We start from the raw sequence: 16096 nt of genomic DNA on the forward strand, positions 1-16096 counted from the left end.
GAGGAGATACTTTGACTCAGAGCCAAGTCTGTGGCAGATATATTTATTTGTGTCTTAATGTTGTGTTGTGCTCCTGCTTGGGCACTGTGCATTCTGTCCTGAGGCTGAACTCTGATGGTAAATAGCTCCACACCTGTCTGGTTTTTATTAGCTTAGCTTGTTGCATAACCGCCATAACTATCCATCTATGTTTATCCCCCCCGTTGCCGATCTGCTTTTATCTCTCATATATCCGTCCTTAATCCTCTTCCTGCAGGAGCAAACTCAATTTCAACTGGATGTAAAGATCGGTTTTTCTGAAGGATGCCGGTGCTGAAACATTTTCAGTACAATAGAAACTCATTACACTCTCTTTTTTCTTTTCCATCAGGTATGACTTCATCGAGATCCGCGACGGTGGTGGCGACAACGCCGACGTCCTGGGTCGACACTGCAGCAACATCGCCCCGGCACCGATCATCTCGTCCGGCCCCTCCCTCCAGATCCGATTCGTCTCGGACTACGCCCACCAAGGAGCCGGCTTCTCTCTGCGCTATGAGATCTTCAAAACAGGTGAGGAAACAGTCAAACTCTATTTGACTCCATTTATATAATGATTAGAAGTCTTAAAGCTAAATAGTACACGACAGGAAAACGTACGGAGAGGAAAAGCTGTCACTTCTTTGTTGGATGTTAATGGCCCAAAGCCTGTACTCCATCACCCCAACACTCTCAAAACAATTTACATCAGCAGAGGCAGCCAGGCGTGCAAACAAAACTTAAACAAAGAGGGAAGAGAGATTAGTAAACTACTTCCAAGCCGCCTGGAAGCATGCGAGGAATGCCTGCTCTTTGATTGGAGCAGGATCCGCTTCCTCTGGGTGGACGAGGAGAGCCGGGAGTGGGAGTGGGAGGAGGTGGTGGTGGTGGTGGTGGGATGATGGAGGGAGCTCCAAGGCAGCATTGGACTTAAGGTTAAAGGTTTGTAGGTAGAGGCGGAGGCGAGGAGATTGATGGGGATGAGTGTGTGCCGAAATGGAATTTTCTCCAAGGTCGCCAAAGTGCACGAGGTGAAGTGCGCTCTGCAGGTGAGGTGGAGGTGGGAAGTATATTTGTTTTGGTGCTGGGATGTGTGTTTGTGTGTGTGTGTGTGTGTGTGTGTGTAGTGGGAGAGGTGAAATGGTCAGGTGGCCTTGGGGGAGCTGCAAGATTTATGTTTAAGGGACTCACCAGCAGCTGATATGGACTGGAGCTCCTCTCTGGAAGCCAACGCAGTCATTTCTAAAGTCTCAAATCTGTCGTGATGTATTTTAAGATTTCCAAATGTAAGCCGTTGAATGAAGTCACAGATATAAGCATCGCTCTCACAGAAGAGAATGCACCGAGCTACCACCTCCTACCTTTGAACAGCATCTCTGGCTTCCAGTCAGAAGAATGTGACCCAGATTTGACGCTCGGCGGCTCCATCACTAAGGCCTCCAGTTCGAACCCCCAACAGTGTAATAATTATAATATAGATTCTATCTCACTCATATGTGTGTGTGTGTGTGGATGGATTGAAGGCGGGTGGATGGAGGATGCGGTTGCCATGGCTTTAACAAGATCCTGGTATAAATTCAGGGGGGTACAAGAGATTGTGTCACTGTGTGAGCACATGTAGGTGTCTGCTCGCTGAATGTGTGGGTGGTTCCACTCCACTCAGCTTGTTGTGTGAGATGCTGTCTGTCTGTCTGTCTGTATGTGTGTGTGTGTGTGTGTGTGTGTGTGTGTGTGTGTAGGCGGAATGATAGATGCATGTGTGTGTGTGTGTGTGCAAGAGAGGGAGAAAAAGAGAGAGTAAGGGTTGGAGGGACACAGAACAACAAAAGAGGAGTGAAATGTATTCAGGATGCGTGATTGGGGCCATGTGTTAATTATGGTGTTTCCAGTTTCCTGCACACACGCTCATCATAGCTGTTTGTCTCAGTGTGGCCGACCTGGACCGCGGGTTTCCACTAGACACAGCCTCCAACTTCTGACGGGAACACACAGATCCCGACTAGGATTTGTTTATTTACCAGAGTGGAAGTAATTGCATTGTCATTACTTTTACCCCCATTGATGTATTTCTGTGCGCTTGTAATTTCAGCTGGAGAGCTCTTAGAATATCATTTCTATTTTCAATGCAACTGTATTGTGCTGCTTTCAAAGACGTAAGAGAGTGTGGGTACTCCTAGATCGCACTGACGTGGAATATGTTTAGTATAGTGTGTGTGTGTGTGTGTGTGTGTGTTTATGGGTTGTATGTGTTTTTAAAGGGTGCGTCCGAGCACAGATAGAAATCGCTGCACACAGCTGGGAGATGTGTGTGTGTGTGTGTGTGTGTGTGTGTGTGTGTGTGTGTGTGTGTGTGTCTGCACAGCTTCCTTCCCATCTTAAACAGACAGTACAGCTTACGGCTGCAGGCTGACCCCACCACACTGTGTCTAGAAGTCAGACAGTGTGTGTCTGGTTTTTGCGTGTGTGCACATGAGTGTGTGTGTGTGTGTGTGTGTGTGTGTGTGTGAGACAGTGAAAGGAGGGGAGGGGTTGGATATCTTGGCCTGTTTTTCATTCTACAAACTAATGATACCGCCACTTGTTTTTGTTTTGTTCATTCAAGCCTATTACATAAGCGGTGACTGTAACAACTCTAGGGGGTTTGGAAACGGACGAGCAATCTGTTTGTGTCAGTCTGTGTGTGTCTGTGTGTGTGTGTCTGTGTGTGTCTGTGTGTGTGTCATGGGCTACAGTGCAGTGAAAACTAATTATTTCCAGTAAGGAGGCACAGAAGTGAACTTTGACCCCTCTGATACCCCCCCCCCCTCCCTCCAGCCTCCTGAGGGGGAGCCTGGTTGAGCATTTGCCCCAAAAACAACATGAGAAACACCCTTGAAATTCATCATATAACTGTTATCAGTGTTTGTCTACTTTTATTTATTTATTTCTCATTATTAATATTATTTTTCCTTCCTTCCTATTTTCATCTTATTTTTATAGTTTTAATGCTTTACTTATTTAGCGAGGGAAAGGGAGGGAGAATAGGGAGAAAAAGTTTGCTCTGTTTCTTGTTTGTAAGGATGTCTTGTTTGATTTGCAATAGATTGCAAAAAAAACCTAATAACTAAAAACAACATCCCTCCACCTAACAACCCCCCCCCATTCACCCACCCACACACATGTACACGTATGCCATAATCCGGTTGTACAGTAAGAGTGCCCCCCCCCCACCTCCCCCCTCCTCATATTGTTGTGGCCTACTTTGCTCCCACTCATGCATGCTTAACCCTTTATTCAGCCCCAGACTACTACTACTACCACCCCCACGCCCCCTTTCCGCCCCATCATTCACTTTCACTTACACCCAGTCACGTGGGTGCTGATGCTGTTACCACGGCTACAGGGGGAAGACTTGTCGGCAAAAAGCCCCCCCCCACCCACTAACACGGCGAGGGCAGATAACATCGCAGCCAATCGCGGGTTAAGACGAGGCCGAGTTGCACCCTAGGGCGTATCGTCCCCTTCGCGGACGCTGGTGACCGCTGCCGTGGCATCTGCGGGGTCGCGGCGGGAGCGCAGCCCAAGGCGAGACCCCCACCCAAGCGCCAGTCATAACATAGGCCCAGTGTGTATGTGTGTGTGTGTGTGTGTGTGTGTGTGTGTTCCTGATGCTATCGTGTTGATTGGATGCCGTCTCTCTGGCTGTTACTATATGGCTGATTGCCATGTGGTGTTTATTCCTGAAACACCCGAGTCATCCCAATGCTGAAATTACACTCAAGTAATTAACTGGCAAAGGTAAATTAAATTCATGAATAAATAAACGGAGCGCAAAGAGAGTTTATGACTGATCAGTGATGAAGAAAACATGTCCCAAAATGAAATAATAAGACGGCAACTGCATGAATAAGATTCAAGAAATCTAGACTTGCATGAAGACTTTGATCACAAACAGCAGGGGGCTTTTTGGCGTCTGCTTCCTTTCGCGATCAAGATTTAAAAAACTTAATGATGGCATTGCATTCCTCAGCTCATAACAGAGGGATGAGAGCGATACGTGACTCAGATTGATGCAGAGTGTCTCTCAGGGTCTATAAAAGTGTCGAGCTGTGGAACGCCAAGAATGTTGTTTTCCTTTCCCTTGGTTTCCTTGTTGTTCACCATGTTGTTGTTGTTGTTATTGTAGCGGGGTTTCCACCCTAACCCTCCCGTGCAGCACGTACATTCACGCACGCATGCACACACACCCCTCCTCGGATGCCTCGGGAGAGCTTTTTCTTCAATGGAGCCCTGAACGCAGCGCGAGCCGGGGTTACATGAGAGACGCGCGTGTGTTTGTGTGTGAGGTGCGGATGTATGTCAGATGGAGACAGGCAGGTAGAGAGGGTGAGGCGGTTTTGATGTGAGGCAGACGCTCGGAGAACGCAAGAGGTGAGGAGAGGAGAGGAGAGGAGGAGCGACGAGTTGAAAGAGTGAATGAGCTCAGATTCTGCAGGAACGAGGGAAGAAGAGAAGAGGAGTAGGAGGAGGAGGGGGAGGAGGGGTTGCCCAGACATAACATGTGAAGCTGCCACTACATCAGGCACTCATGTGCAAAAAGTCGAGTGGTTTCTACCCAGCAACCCACCCTAACCCCCCCGCCACGCGTCACAAATACACACACACTCTGACCTCCCCCTCCTCGCCGGCAGACAGCTCTAGCCAAATGGCAGCTCATGGTGCGATGCAGGCACCAACCAGGGGCCAAGACACGGGCCGAGGAGTGACGGAGGGAGGCAGCGTGGCGTGGGGAAGGGGGACGACTTGTTTTTGGCGTGTTCATACACTGTGAACTAATGAGCGCTAACGAAAGAGGAAGGTACTCATGCATACGCAAGCACAGGGGGAGCGTGCACACGGAAGTATATGAACACATGCATGCACGTGGCAGCACCGAGCGACTGTGTGTGTGTGTGTGTGTGTGTGTGAAGCTGCTAGCTCCTGCACACTGAGTGTAAAACACACAGAGCGGTGTGTTTGGAGGCGATGGAGTCAAGCTGTGCTCAGATTGAAGTTTTGAAGCGGGAGGACTCCAGACATGCTGCACTGTGACCCAAAAAAAGAAACAAGGCCAGTGTGTTACTGGGTCTGCACACACACTGTGAAGCTGTCACACACACCTTCAGACACACACATGTTGAGACACATACACAGAGAGGAAGACGCCTGCAGCAAAAACACACAAGAGGAGGTTAATAAAAAGCATAGACACACAAAAGAAGACATACTCATGCAAAGGCACATACTCACATATGGCTCATGCATACTGCAGAGTTCATTTACTGTTGTCTTATAGCTGCATTACAATCACATGCACGTTATTGCTTTAATGCATTCACAGCATTCGTGTTTACTCTAATTCATGCCGCTCACTCACACACAGTGACACGCACACCCACAAACACACTTATCACAGAGCGGTGAGGTCAGATGTAGTAGGATGGGGCGATATCACCGGTAGCTCGCTTTAAATTACCATCATATTTCAACATGCCTAGCTCCCCGTGTGTAGGCAGACAAGCTCCAAGCATGAAGGCAGATGATCCACTGGTGTTTTTGATGTTGCTGTGTGTGTGTGGGAGTCGACACAAGAGGTTTCAATGCTGTTTTTAACATGTAAGGGAAGATTCGTGCAAAATAGGTCGACAGACTGACGGATACACAGTATATGTTCGCTTTGTAAATACGCTCATACGCCAGTACATGCGGTGAATCAAGGAAGGAAGGTTTTAAGACGATAAAACGAGGAGAAAAAAGAGATAAAAGGAAGCTGCAGGAGAAAAGAAAAACAAAGCGAAAGAGACAGACACAGACGGTGGATATCTCCAGAGTTTTTCCTTCCTCTCTCTGTGCTGATTGGGGTCAGTTCTCTGCCATTAACCAAGTGTAGACAGGGGAGGGCCGGAGCAGCCAGTCGACCCCTCCGCTTTTATAGGGCTGGCTGATAATAAGGACTGGTGCCTCGGAGGAATGCTGCAGAAGGAATGTGCTGTTAGCATGTCTGCGCTCCTTAAACGCTGCCTTTTCTGAATATGTATGTGGTAATCAAACGCCGCCTTGGCAGCTCTCTGACACAGCGCAGAGATGGCTGGATGCGACCCACCGGCTTTCCCAGGTTTGAAATCCACCAGAAGCTTCTCCCAGGAGCCCCCACCCCAACCCACCCTCAAACATGACCTCCCTGTCTGCCTTCCAGCGCAATCACTGATGGGAAAACACCGCAAGAACAGACTCTTTTCCTTATGCTAGCCGGCTACCAGAGCCAAGATGTATGAAATGCATTTCCTATCAGTCAGTCAAGTGCAGAAATATTGGAAATAACAAAGTCCAAGCAGTGCAAGTGGGTTTATAAATAAGCTCCATCCATCGGTGGAGGAAGGTCTACCACAGGCATTTCTGACATGTGCAGTTAAACAAAGATCTAATAAAGATGCTGCGGTCTCTTAGCAACTTTATCACAGAGAGATGTTTGCCCTTCTGGCGAGTGTATAAAAATAGTAAGAGATGCAGATCGGCGACCAAACAGACTGTGAATAGCCGACATGTAAAGATAGAAGAGAAGCCGGATGGACGGAGTGAGAAAATAGCTGGGGATTGTGAATGAGTGTTGTGTGACATTTGTGTAAAGTCCCTTGTCTGTTTTGTGTTGCCGGACCGTCGGCACCCTCATTGATGTGCTGTTCCATAAACACTCTGTCTGTGACGGGCTCCCCAGTGGGGCCGGCGGAGCAGTGGCTGATGGGTAGATGATCTGAGCCACACAGCTGCCGCCGCTCAAGGTGAGCCGCCCAGGGCGCATAAATCTGCATGGCTGATGAGGAGCCACCGCAAAGGGCCCACTTAGAACCATTATACAACATTTGCGGGGCGTGTGTGCGAATGTGTGTGTGTATGGATGTCAGAGAGAAACACAGTGCAAAAAAAAAAGAGAGAAAAAGGGAGGTGTTGGAGAATATTTGTTTTGAATATATGCAACAGAGCAGGGGTCAGTCCGCTCCCCCCTTTTAGCCTCGCTTAAGTGTGTATCATTGAATGTGTCACATTATGTAACGTCACACAAAAAGAGTCATCAGCATCCCGGAGTAACACTGAGCAGCAGCAGCCGACTTGAGCTTTTGCTCACTGTGTATTTTCTCCGCCATCGGTCATCATAAACCATGTGTGCGTTTGTGCGTCTGGCCACCGCAGCTACTGTATTCTCCAGCTGGCTGTCAGTGATGAACGACTCTCTGAAACACCCTCTGCAAGTCAGATGAGATATCCCTCTGTGATCGATCGCTCCGCGCCCGTATCCTCCTCTCCCGATATGACCGATTGCTTATTCATTTTCTAAATATCCTCCTCTCCTCTCCTTTGTTTTCCGCTCAGGGTCGGAGTTCTGCTTCCGCAACTTCACCAGCTCCTCCGGCATGATCGAGTCCCCGGGGTTCCCGGATAAATACCCTCACAACCTGGAGTGCTCCTACATGATCATCGCCCCGCCCCGCATGGACATCACGCTCACCTTCCTCACCTTTGACCTGGAGAACGACCCCCTGCTGGTGGGAGAGGGCGACTGCAAGTACGACTGGCTGGACGTATGGGACGGCCTGCCGCAAGGTGAGCACACACACATACACACAATTGCTTATTAAAGTGCATGTTCACACAGAATTTCACAATCCCCCACTTTCCCACACGCACATTAACATACCAGCTTTCAATTTCCCGAGCAGCCATTGCCGTCTTTGATGTAAGCAGTGTTGCCGAGCATTCCTTTACATTATATTACATAGAGGAAACATTATTACACGGGGAGCTGAACGTGCTTCAACACCCCTGAGGAGCAGCCCTTTCCCATGCCCCTCTTCCCTCTCCGTAATAACCTCCCTTCATCACCCCCTTCCCTGCACTCCCTCCTTATCACCTAGCGCTTCCTTCCTCCCCCAGGCGAGTGAGAGAGAGAGTGGCGGCCCACGATGGGTATCTGTTTTGCGGGCCAATAGGAGGTGCCGAGTGTTGCCAAAGCGGCCTATCGGCTGCGATCAGGAAGCGGCGGGGGGAAAAAACATTTGAGGATGTTATCAAGGGGCTTTGATAGTGACCGCCATAGGGTAACGTTAGCTGCTGCGGTGCTGCTGAAAAGCACATTAGTGGTGGTGAGTGGTTCACTTCCCACCTCTGTCTCTTGCTGACTCCCCCTCAGCCCCCAGTTTTTTTCTTCTTTTTTTTTTATAAATATGAAGAAGAGAACTGAGGATTTGCTCTAATTATTCTATTTTCAGTTGCTAAAAAGGGATCCAAGTGGATTTAAAATTCCAATTATAGCCTTGAATTTGGGAGCTTTGATAGCTGAAAACAATTTATACCATTCAAAGTTGTGAATTAGGAGGAAATTAAAGTGTAACCCAGTTCCAGTGAGCTGAGTCCTCGGGCATGAAAGAGGGATGGGAGACAAGACGGAAGGGTGAAGAATTCGGTGTCTGGCAACGGAGCTACTCATGAGACTATTGTAATCCTCGCTCGTGCATGTGTGTCTGCGTGTGTGTGTGTGTGTCTGCAGCTGATGCCAGTGCAGTTTGCATTAAGGCAGGGATTCCAATCCCCCTGCTGGGCCCTGGCTGAGGCACACATGGCAGATGGAGGGATGGACAGGAGAGAGAAATGGAGAAAGAGGAATGATGGGAGGAAGAGAGTCGGGGGGGAAGTAGCGACCATGGGGGGGACGCATGCTGCGACTCATTAGACAACACTTACTGAAGCAGCGTGGCCACTGGAAACCTGTCTCTGCTGTGTTTCTGAGGACAAAAATATTTCATGTTTTAGCCAGAAAAGGCTCAGGTTTTCAAAATAAAACCACACAAAATCAAATGTTTTATTCCGATATCACCACACACAAGTTTAGCTGAACTGGATTTATGTGCTTCTACAGTGTCTCCTCTGATTGGCCGATACTGCGGGACAAAGATCCCCCCAGAGATCCAGTCGTCTTCCGGCCTGCTGTCCCTCTCCTTCCACACGGACATGGCCGTGGCCAAAGACGGCTTCTCCGCCCGGTACAACATGACGCACAAAGAAGTCAGCGACTGTGAGTGAGAGATAACTTACTTTTCATGTGTTTGTGCCTTTTAGATTTTCTGTGTGGAGGTTTGTTTACCTGTTTTTATTCCCATCTCCATTTTCTCTCCTTTCAGCGCTCTCTCCTCCGTCATCTAGGCTGACACTCTTCCTTCATCTCTCTCTCCTCTTACCCTCTCGATCCTTTCAGCTTTGCCTACTTTAATTCTATTTCAATCTCAAAGTTCTCTCTCACCCCTCTCAGCCTATTTTGCTCTCTCCTAAGGGAGCATGATTTCTCAGAAGCCGAGTCATAGTATTTTCTTTTGGAATATAAATTAACTTCACCTCAATTTACCTTCTCTCACCTGTGGAGCTTCTTTCTGTCTCCCTCTGCCCCTTTCTCTGTCTGGATTTACCTTGTCGTCTCTGTCCTCCAGCTCCACGCTTTGCTCTTTATACCTCCCCTCTCACTCTCCATCTATTCAGCCTTCCTCTCCTTCCTCCGCTCTGAATGTTTAAACTCTCTGCTTTCGCCCCAACAGCGTTCCACTGCAGCATGGCGCTGGGAATGGAGTCGGGGAAGATCAGCGACGACCAGATCTCTGCTTCCACGTCCTTCTACGACAGCCGCTGGTTGCCACGGCAGGCCCGCCTCAACAACGACGACAACGCCTGGACACCATCAGAAGACAGCAACAAGGAGTATATCCAGGTATATATATATATTTGTTTACCTGTTTCTGTGCTGTGATGTCTTTCTTTTTATGACCTTTAGATACCGAAGCTTTAATCACTGTGGGATTTGAGATATGAATTATATTACACTTCCAGCTGTGAGCGCACAATCTGAACCAACACCACTTTCATTGCTGAGGATAATAAATGTAGAGAACTTGAGAGTGATATTTGTGTAAAGGAGAAGATGCATCTTGTGTACAGTGAGGACACTCACACACACTCACACACACACTTATATACACACGCGTAACGGAAATGGAGGAACTGTGAACTGATGATAAGGAAGTGCTTCTGTGCTCTCAATCTTTCCTGTCTCACACACACACACACACATACACACACACACAAGTCCATTGATATGTATGCATACCTAGGCGCACACAGACACACATATATACACATGCACACGAGTGGCGAGGAGTCCTGTGATTGATGAAGGTGCTCTTCAGGAATGCATCCGAACACTGCGCCATTGATCTCTGCCTCCAGCCTTTCCTCCCCTCACACACACACACACACACACACACACACACACACTTACACACACACACATGCGACAAATGCACAGCCACATATAAACACCACCTAGGTTTCCTCAGCAGTAGGCCACAGTTGGTGTCCATCCCCCTGCTGTCTGTGTGACAGATACTCACAGCAGCTGCTCTGGCTCTGTTATCTACATCAACCCTGAGCTCCATAAATCCTCCTGCACTTACAAATGATTCTATTCATTATCAGAAAAAGTATATTTCCATGATAAGAAATCAATGCTTTAATTCATTTTTTCATTTTTCCCCAGGTTGACCTCCAGTTCCTGAAGGTTTTGACGGGCATCGCCACACAGGGGGCCGTGTCCAAGGAGACTCAGAAGTCCTACTACGTCACCACCTTCAAGCTGGAAGTCAGCACCAACGGGGAAGACTGGATGGTGTACCGGCACGGCAAGAACCACAAGGTAACAGAACTCGCCACACTAGATTAACGTGGTCTGTCCACACACACGGTGACAAAGAGGTGAAGTGGAGCGTTTGGTGCATCCAAGAGCCGAGAGAGTCAGTTGAGCTGTTTATGAACCCGAGTCATGACCAGTCATGAGGTAGAAAGAGACGGAGCAGGGAGGAAGAGATAGAGATAAGAGGAAGTAGGGGAACTGACACAACAAGAACAATGGAGTCCTCTATGTGTCCTTATCTGGGCTCGCAATTCATCATCTCTCGCTCACCACAGCACACGCTCACATAAACACACACACAGAGTTGTAAACGCTCGGAGTCAAACCACGTGCGGACTGGACGAGTTTGTGAGGCTGATTTCAACATTATTTACTGTAATCGCTGAATGAGTCTCATTGTTTGTGTCCTCGTTTGTTAGAATAGGATAGAATAGAATATGCTTTATTGTCATTGTGAACAGTGTAACAACTAAATTGGTTTAGGATACCACTAACCGTAGGGCAATAGTATGACAATAAAGTAAGTATAAGTATGAAAACAATAGTGGAGTGTTTTTCAACCTTGGGGTCGGGACCCCACATGGGGTCGCCTGGAATTCAAATGGGGTCGCCTGAAATGTCTAATTGATTTCTTTTTTTTTTAAAGACTGATTTTTTTTTTTAACTGATTATTATTCTTATGATTAAAAACACCACACATAATCTTAAACAACTGTATTCTATACTTTCTCGAATATACGTAAATCGAGTTCAAATAAAATGCAGCATCTTGATTCACGTGGTCGCCAGAAATTTGTGATGTCAAAATGGGGTCATGAGCCAAAAAAGGTTGGGAACCACTGCAATAGTAAAATACAGTATACTAGTGTGTAAGGTGAAGGTGGGGGTTGTGTATCAATGCACACACAGTGTGGATTGTTGCTGTTGTTGTTGTTGTTGTTGTTGTTGTTGTAACGGTGCAACCAACAGTAAACCTGTCTCCTGGGGATTTGAACTCCGTCCCTCACATCTGGGTTAAGGTCACTGTGGATTTGAAGCAGAAAAATAAATAGAGAGTCGTAGTGGGAGTGGGGGTGCAGGAGCAGTTAATCCACACAGAGTGGGACTCCCCCTTCTGTGTGCACCAGTGATTGGTTTGGGTGGAACCGGTGGGGGGTATTTGATGCAGAGATTATTGAGTGAAACGTGGATTTGACTTAAAAAGTCAACATCTGTGCAATTTATCACACCCCCCCCTCTCTTTGTACATACACACACGTGAAAACCAACAGTACCCCCCCTTTGTGCAACCTCTGGCTGATCTCTCTGTCTGGAAATCTGTGCGTGAGTCCGCATATGTATATGATGTGCGCTGGTCTGTCTGTGTGTAATCTGAGTCCACTAATCTGTCTGGGCAAAATACTGTTCAGACACTTTCAGACATGGACAGATGCATCAACATAAAAGGTGGAGGAGGGAAGGGGAGGAGAGGGGGGATATGTATCAGTAAATTGGTTATGTTTCCAGCTCATACAAAGAATGCACAGAGTTGAAGGATGAATAAAACACAGCAGAGTCATGTTGAATTATGGATAATCCTCCAAACTGAGCTGAAAGCAGGAAATAACATCTGATACTCTGACTAATATGAAACAACTTTATCTACATAAAATATAGATGTGATTCAGCGTAGCATCTGTTTTTGATGAAGTTTTGATGCGTGATAGGCCTCCGAAATTATTCCTAAATCCACGAGGATTTATTGTGCATTCTCACCCTCTGATGTTTAATACGGAGACAAGACGTCTCAGCTGAGGGCGGATAAAACCTCCTCGACCACAGGCAGGGATGGATGGATTGGATTTAGGGATAACGCCTTTGACAAATGAAGCGAAATTTGCGGTCGTGAATTCGCCCCGGCCTGATTTTTTTGTTTTTTTGCGCGTGAAGATTTCGCCCTGCTCTTTACTCTCCTCGCCAACCAGGTTCTCCTCGGGGCCCCGTGGGCCGCAGTTCAGTTGAATCTTCCGTGACTGCTAATCCACCAGTCATGTCGTACAAACTCCCAGTTAGCCCATCCTAAGCCCCCCAAAGAGCCCTTAAGTGGTTGAAGCTCAATGCTCATCAGGGGGTCCTGTAATAACTGGGATTTGGTTCTTCTAATTGTCATTTAACAGAGAGTTTGAAGCTAATGTGGCTTTGAAAAGAGTGCGCGCGCTATGTGTGCGTCGGCGGTTTTACAATATGTGTGTGTTTGCGGAAGGTTGAGCCGTGACTGTGTCTGTGCATCAGATGTGAATCACCCATGAATAAAAGGATTGGCTTGGCACTTCGTACCTCGCAGTGTTTGTTATTTGGAGAGAGCGCCATGCCATTCATTGTCAAGATTTGTGTCCTTATTTGCTGTGTTGACAAAGACCGAAGGATTTAATGCCAATAAAGATTATTTGACAGCAAGAAGTCAGGAAGAAATGAAGAGAGAGAGAGAGAAAGGGAGAGGAGCTGAGAAAGGAATTGTGGGAAAGGTTTTTTTTCCCTTTTCAAAAGAAATGTAAGTGCCGTGTGAAGAGAAAAACACCAGCGCTGCAGATTGCAATCACCTCAGTCACACCAGCAAACAGGCTTTGTGAATCTGTGTGTGTGCATGTGTGTGTGCATGTGTGTGTGCGCGATTCTTTTCGACACATTTTCTGCATACCAACACATTTTCAGTTTGACACCCATGTGACTTGTTAATTCTAAATCACACTACTTACATATGCACCTCATTACTTGACGAGACACGAGCACACTTAGGAATTGCCTATCTGTCACACGCAAACAAAAAAAACACACAAACACACACACACAATGATTTTTTTAGAGGTATCAGACACACATAGGCTATACACATGTGCACCCAAACAAATTAACAGTAAAGACACTCTGTCATTCGTCTTTGAGGAAAATCCCATCAGCCCCAGTGCTAACAAAGCATTGTGTTGTTGAGAAGTGAGGCTATGCTATATCAGTTCAACACACACACACACACACAGACACACACATTTAAAGTAAACTGGGAATGGAAAAAACAGCCCACACAGCATTTCAGCCTTCTGCTCCTCCATCACACTGTGTCACACACACACACACACACACACACACACACAAGCTTTGTTTTCACTCACTCATTCTTCGTGACATAAAGCTGCACACACATCATACACGCACAGGTGAGATGTTACACACACACACACACATGTACACAGACAGCAACTGCTAACACAGCTACAAAGTGGAGGACTTCAGCATAAGGTGGTGTAAGACAACATTACACACACACACACACACACACACACACACACACAGCTCGCCCCTCAGTAGTGGAGAGCGGCCAGCTGGAACCAGTTCCTACTGTCAACATCTTCATACCGAGAACAGAGAAGAAGGAGTGGGGGGTGGGAGTGGGCAGAGGACGTCTTGCAGCAGGAGATGGACAGGGGGGTAATGGCAAGAAAGAATAGAGCGATGGAGGGAGTAAGTAGAGCAAGAAGAGGAGGACGAGGAGCGTAATGGGCAGAGAAGGGGAGCGGGGTCGAGGGAACAACACGGGGATGAAAAAAGGAGTGAATAATGTCTTGTGCAGAGCTCAGCCACTTCTCCCTGTGGCACCATCATCAGCTTGAAGGAAAACTCTGGGAGAGGAAGGAGACATCATGAAAACACAGAGGAGGGAGAGACGATAGACAAGTGTGTCCACGCCTCAAGTGTTTTTTTCTTTAAAGGGATTGCTCAACATTTTGGCAAATTGGCCCATTGCCATAATCCCTATAGTCATAGCAGTAGGTTCGTCACCTTTAATTGTCGGTGCAAGCTGTTTTTAGAACGGCAGAGCAGAGCCGTGAGCTGCTCAGAGCTACGCTACGGAGGCTAATGGGATTTCTTGGTTTCCCTCATCAAACTCATCAAATACACAATCCAACAACTCCAAAACGCTCTGGTGGACAAGTTGTGACCTGCACATTCACCACGCTATGAGATAGTAACAGAACATTAGGAGATGGAGTTGTTTTAGAGGTAAATTTATGCAAAACCGCTGATGCACAATACTACTATAGCGATTATGGCAATGGGCCAATTTGCTAAAATTTTGAACTATCCCTTTAACACTAGATTCTGTTTGCTCTCTTTGCTGGTCCGCGGTGTTTACAATAACACACACACATACACACAAGCTTTTCACGGTGACCTCGTTCTCCACAGGGGTCATCAATACTTAAATACCCATGGTGCCTCTGTCCCGCCGATGTCCGCACAAAGCAGTCTGACCGCCGCTTTGCCGCGACGTGTGTGTGTGTGTGGGCGTTCAGACTGCAGGCAGGCGCTTCGTTATAATTTCATGACTCTCCTCACCAGGATACACAACACGGCGACGTTAATTATTCAGCCCACCTCGCCTACACGTCACGTGAGGAGACACGGAAAAGAAAAACATGCCAGTCGCCGGGCAGATTCCAGACGGCGGCTTAGTCGTCCGCTGCGACGCTCCCCAACCCCCGCTAGTCAAAAAGTAACCACGGTATCAACAAGTCGGTCAATGACCAACCATCTGCTTCCTAAGGCTGCTGACCTTTGACCTCGGAGGTAATGGCTCAGGGGTCAGATGGGCGACCTCCTCAGGTAGCCTGACAATAGATGGGAGGAAGTGGAGGGAGAGCTGACCAACAACTTCTCATTGTCTCTCTCCCTCCCTCCCTCTGTCTCTGTCTCACATCTTAGAAAGAGAAATAAAGAGCGCCTCTCCCTCCAGAGCTGATTCACATCGAACACGTTGTTCTTTTTGTGTCATTAACGTTGGCCATATTCCCTGCTTTTATCCAAAGATGGAAACAAAGAAAAGCAGCTGGCAGTTTTATAATGCACCAGCTAATGGCCTCTTAGTCATGGTGGGCACTCTCTCTCTACAGACGTTTCTGGGAAGTTGTAATGAACAAATATTCTGCAGACATTTCCTAACTTTCTCCTCCGTGGTCCTGATCGTGACGTATTATTTGCGTCATTTGTCACTTTTGTTTTTAATCGTAAAAAAGTTGATACTTTCAGTGCTGCAGGGACAGTTTTTGTGAGACTGCTGCTTGAATCGTGGTGTTTGTCCGATAATGTGAACTCGTGGTCGCAATTTATTTCAAAATTGAGGAAATTCCATCAATTTTTTTTTTTTTTTTGGTTGTGTAATGACATAAATGCTCAGATGGACTATTTCCTGTTACCGTGATGAATGTCTCTGTTGTTCTTCCCCTCCCACTCGCTGACACTCCCTGCCTCCTCTTCATATTCCTCATATAGTCATTTCTCCTGCCCTCCATTCAACCT

The 16096-nt window shown here is 47.3% G+C and overlaps 1 protein-coding gene across 3 annotated transcripts in view; it reads left to right on the forward strand.

The window, feature by feature from the left end:
- Nucleotides 1-16096, forward strand: part of nrp2a (neuropilin 2a) — a 59523-nt gene that overhangs the window by 18171 nt on the left and 25256 nt on the right. For all 3 annotated transcript variants that reach the window (XM_085798145.1, XM_085798127.1, XM_085798136.1), the window contains exons 3-7: nucleotides 371-552; nucleotides 7405-7635; nucleotides 8948-9103; nucleotides 9618-9787; nucleotides 10613-10768. In XM_085798145.1, coding sequence (XP_085654271.1) covers nucleotides 371-552; nucleotides 7405-7635; nucleotides 8948-9103; nucleotides 9618-9787; nucleotides 10613-10768 — 895 coding nt within the window. The remainder of the gene's footprint in view (nucleotides 1-370; nucleotides 553-7404; nucleotides 7636-8947; nucleotides 9104-9617; nucleotides 9788-10612; nucleotides 10769-16096) is intronic.

The sequence above is a fragment of the Trachurus japonicus genome, chromosome 2, assembly GCF_045865225.1.
Source record: "Trachurus japonicus isolate A0001 chromosome 2, Traja_1.0".
Taxonomy (NCBI): domain Eukaryota; kingdom Metazoa; phylum Chordata; class Actinopteri; order Carangiformes; family Carangidae; genus Trachurus; species Trachurus japonicus.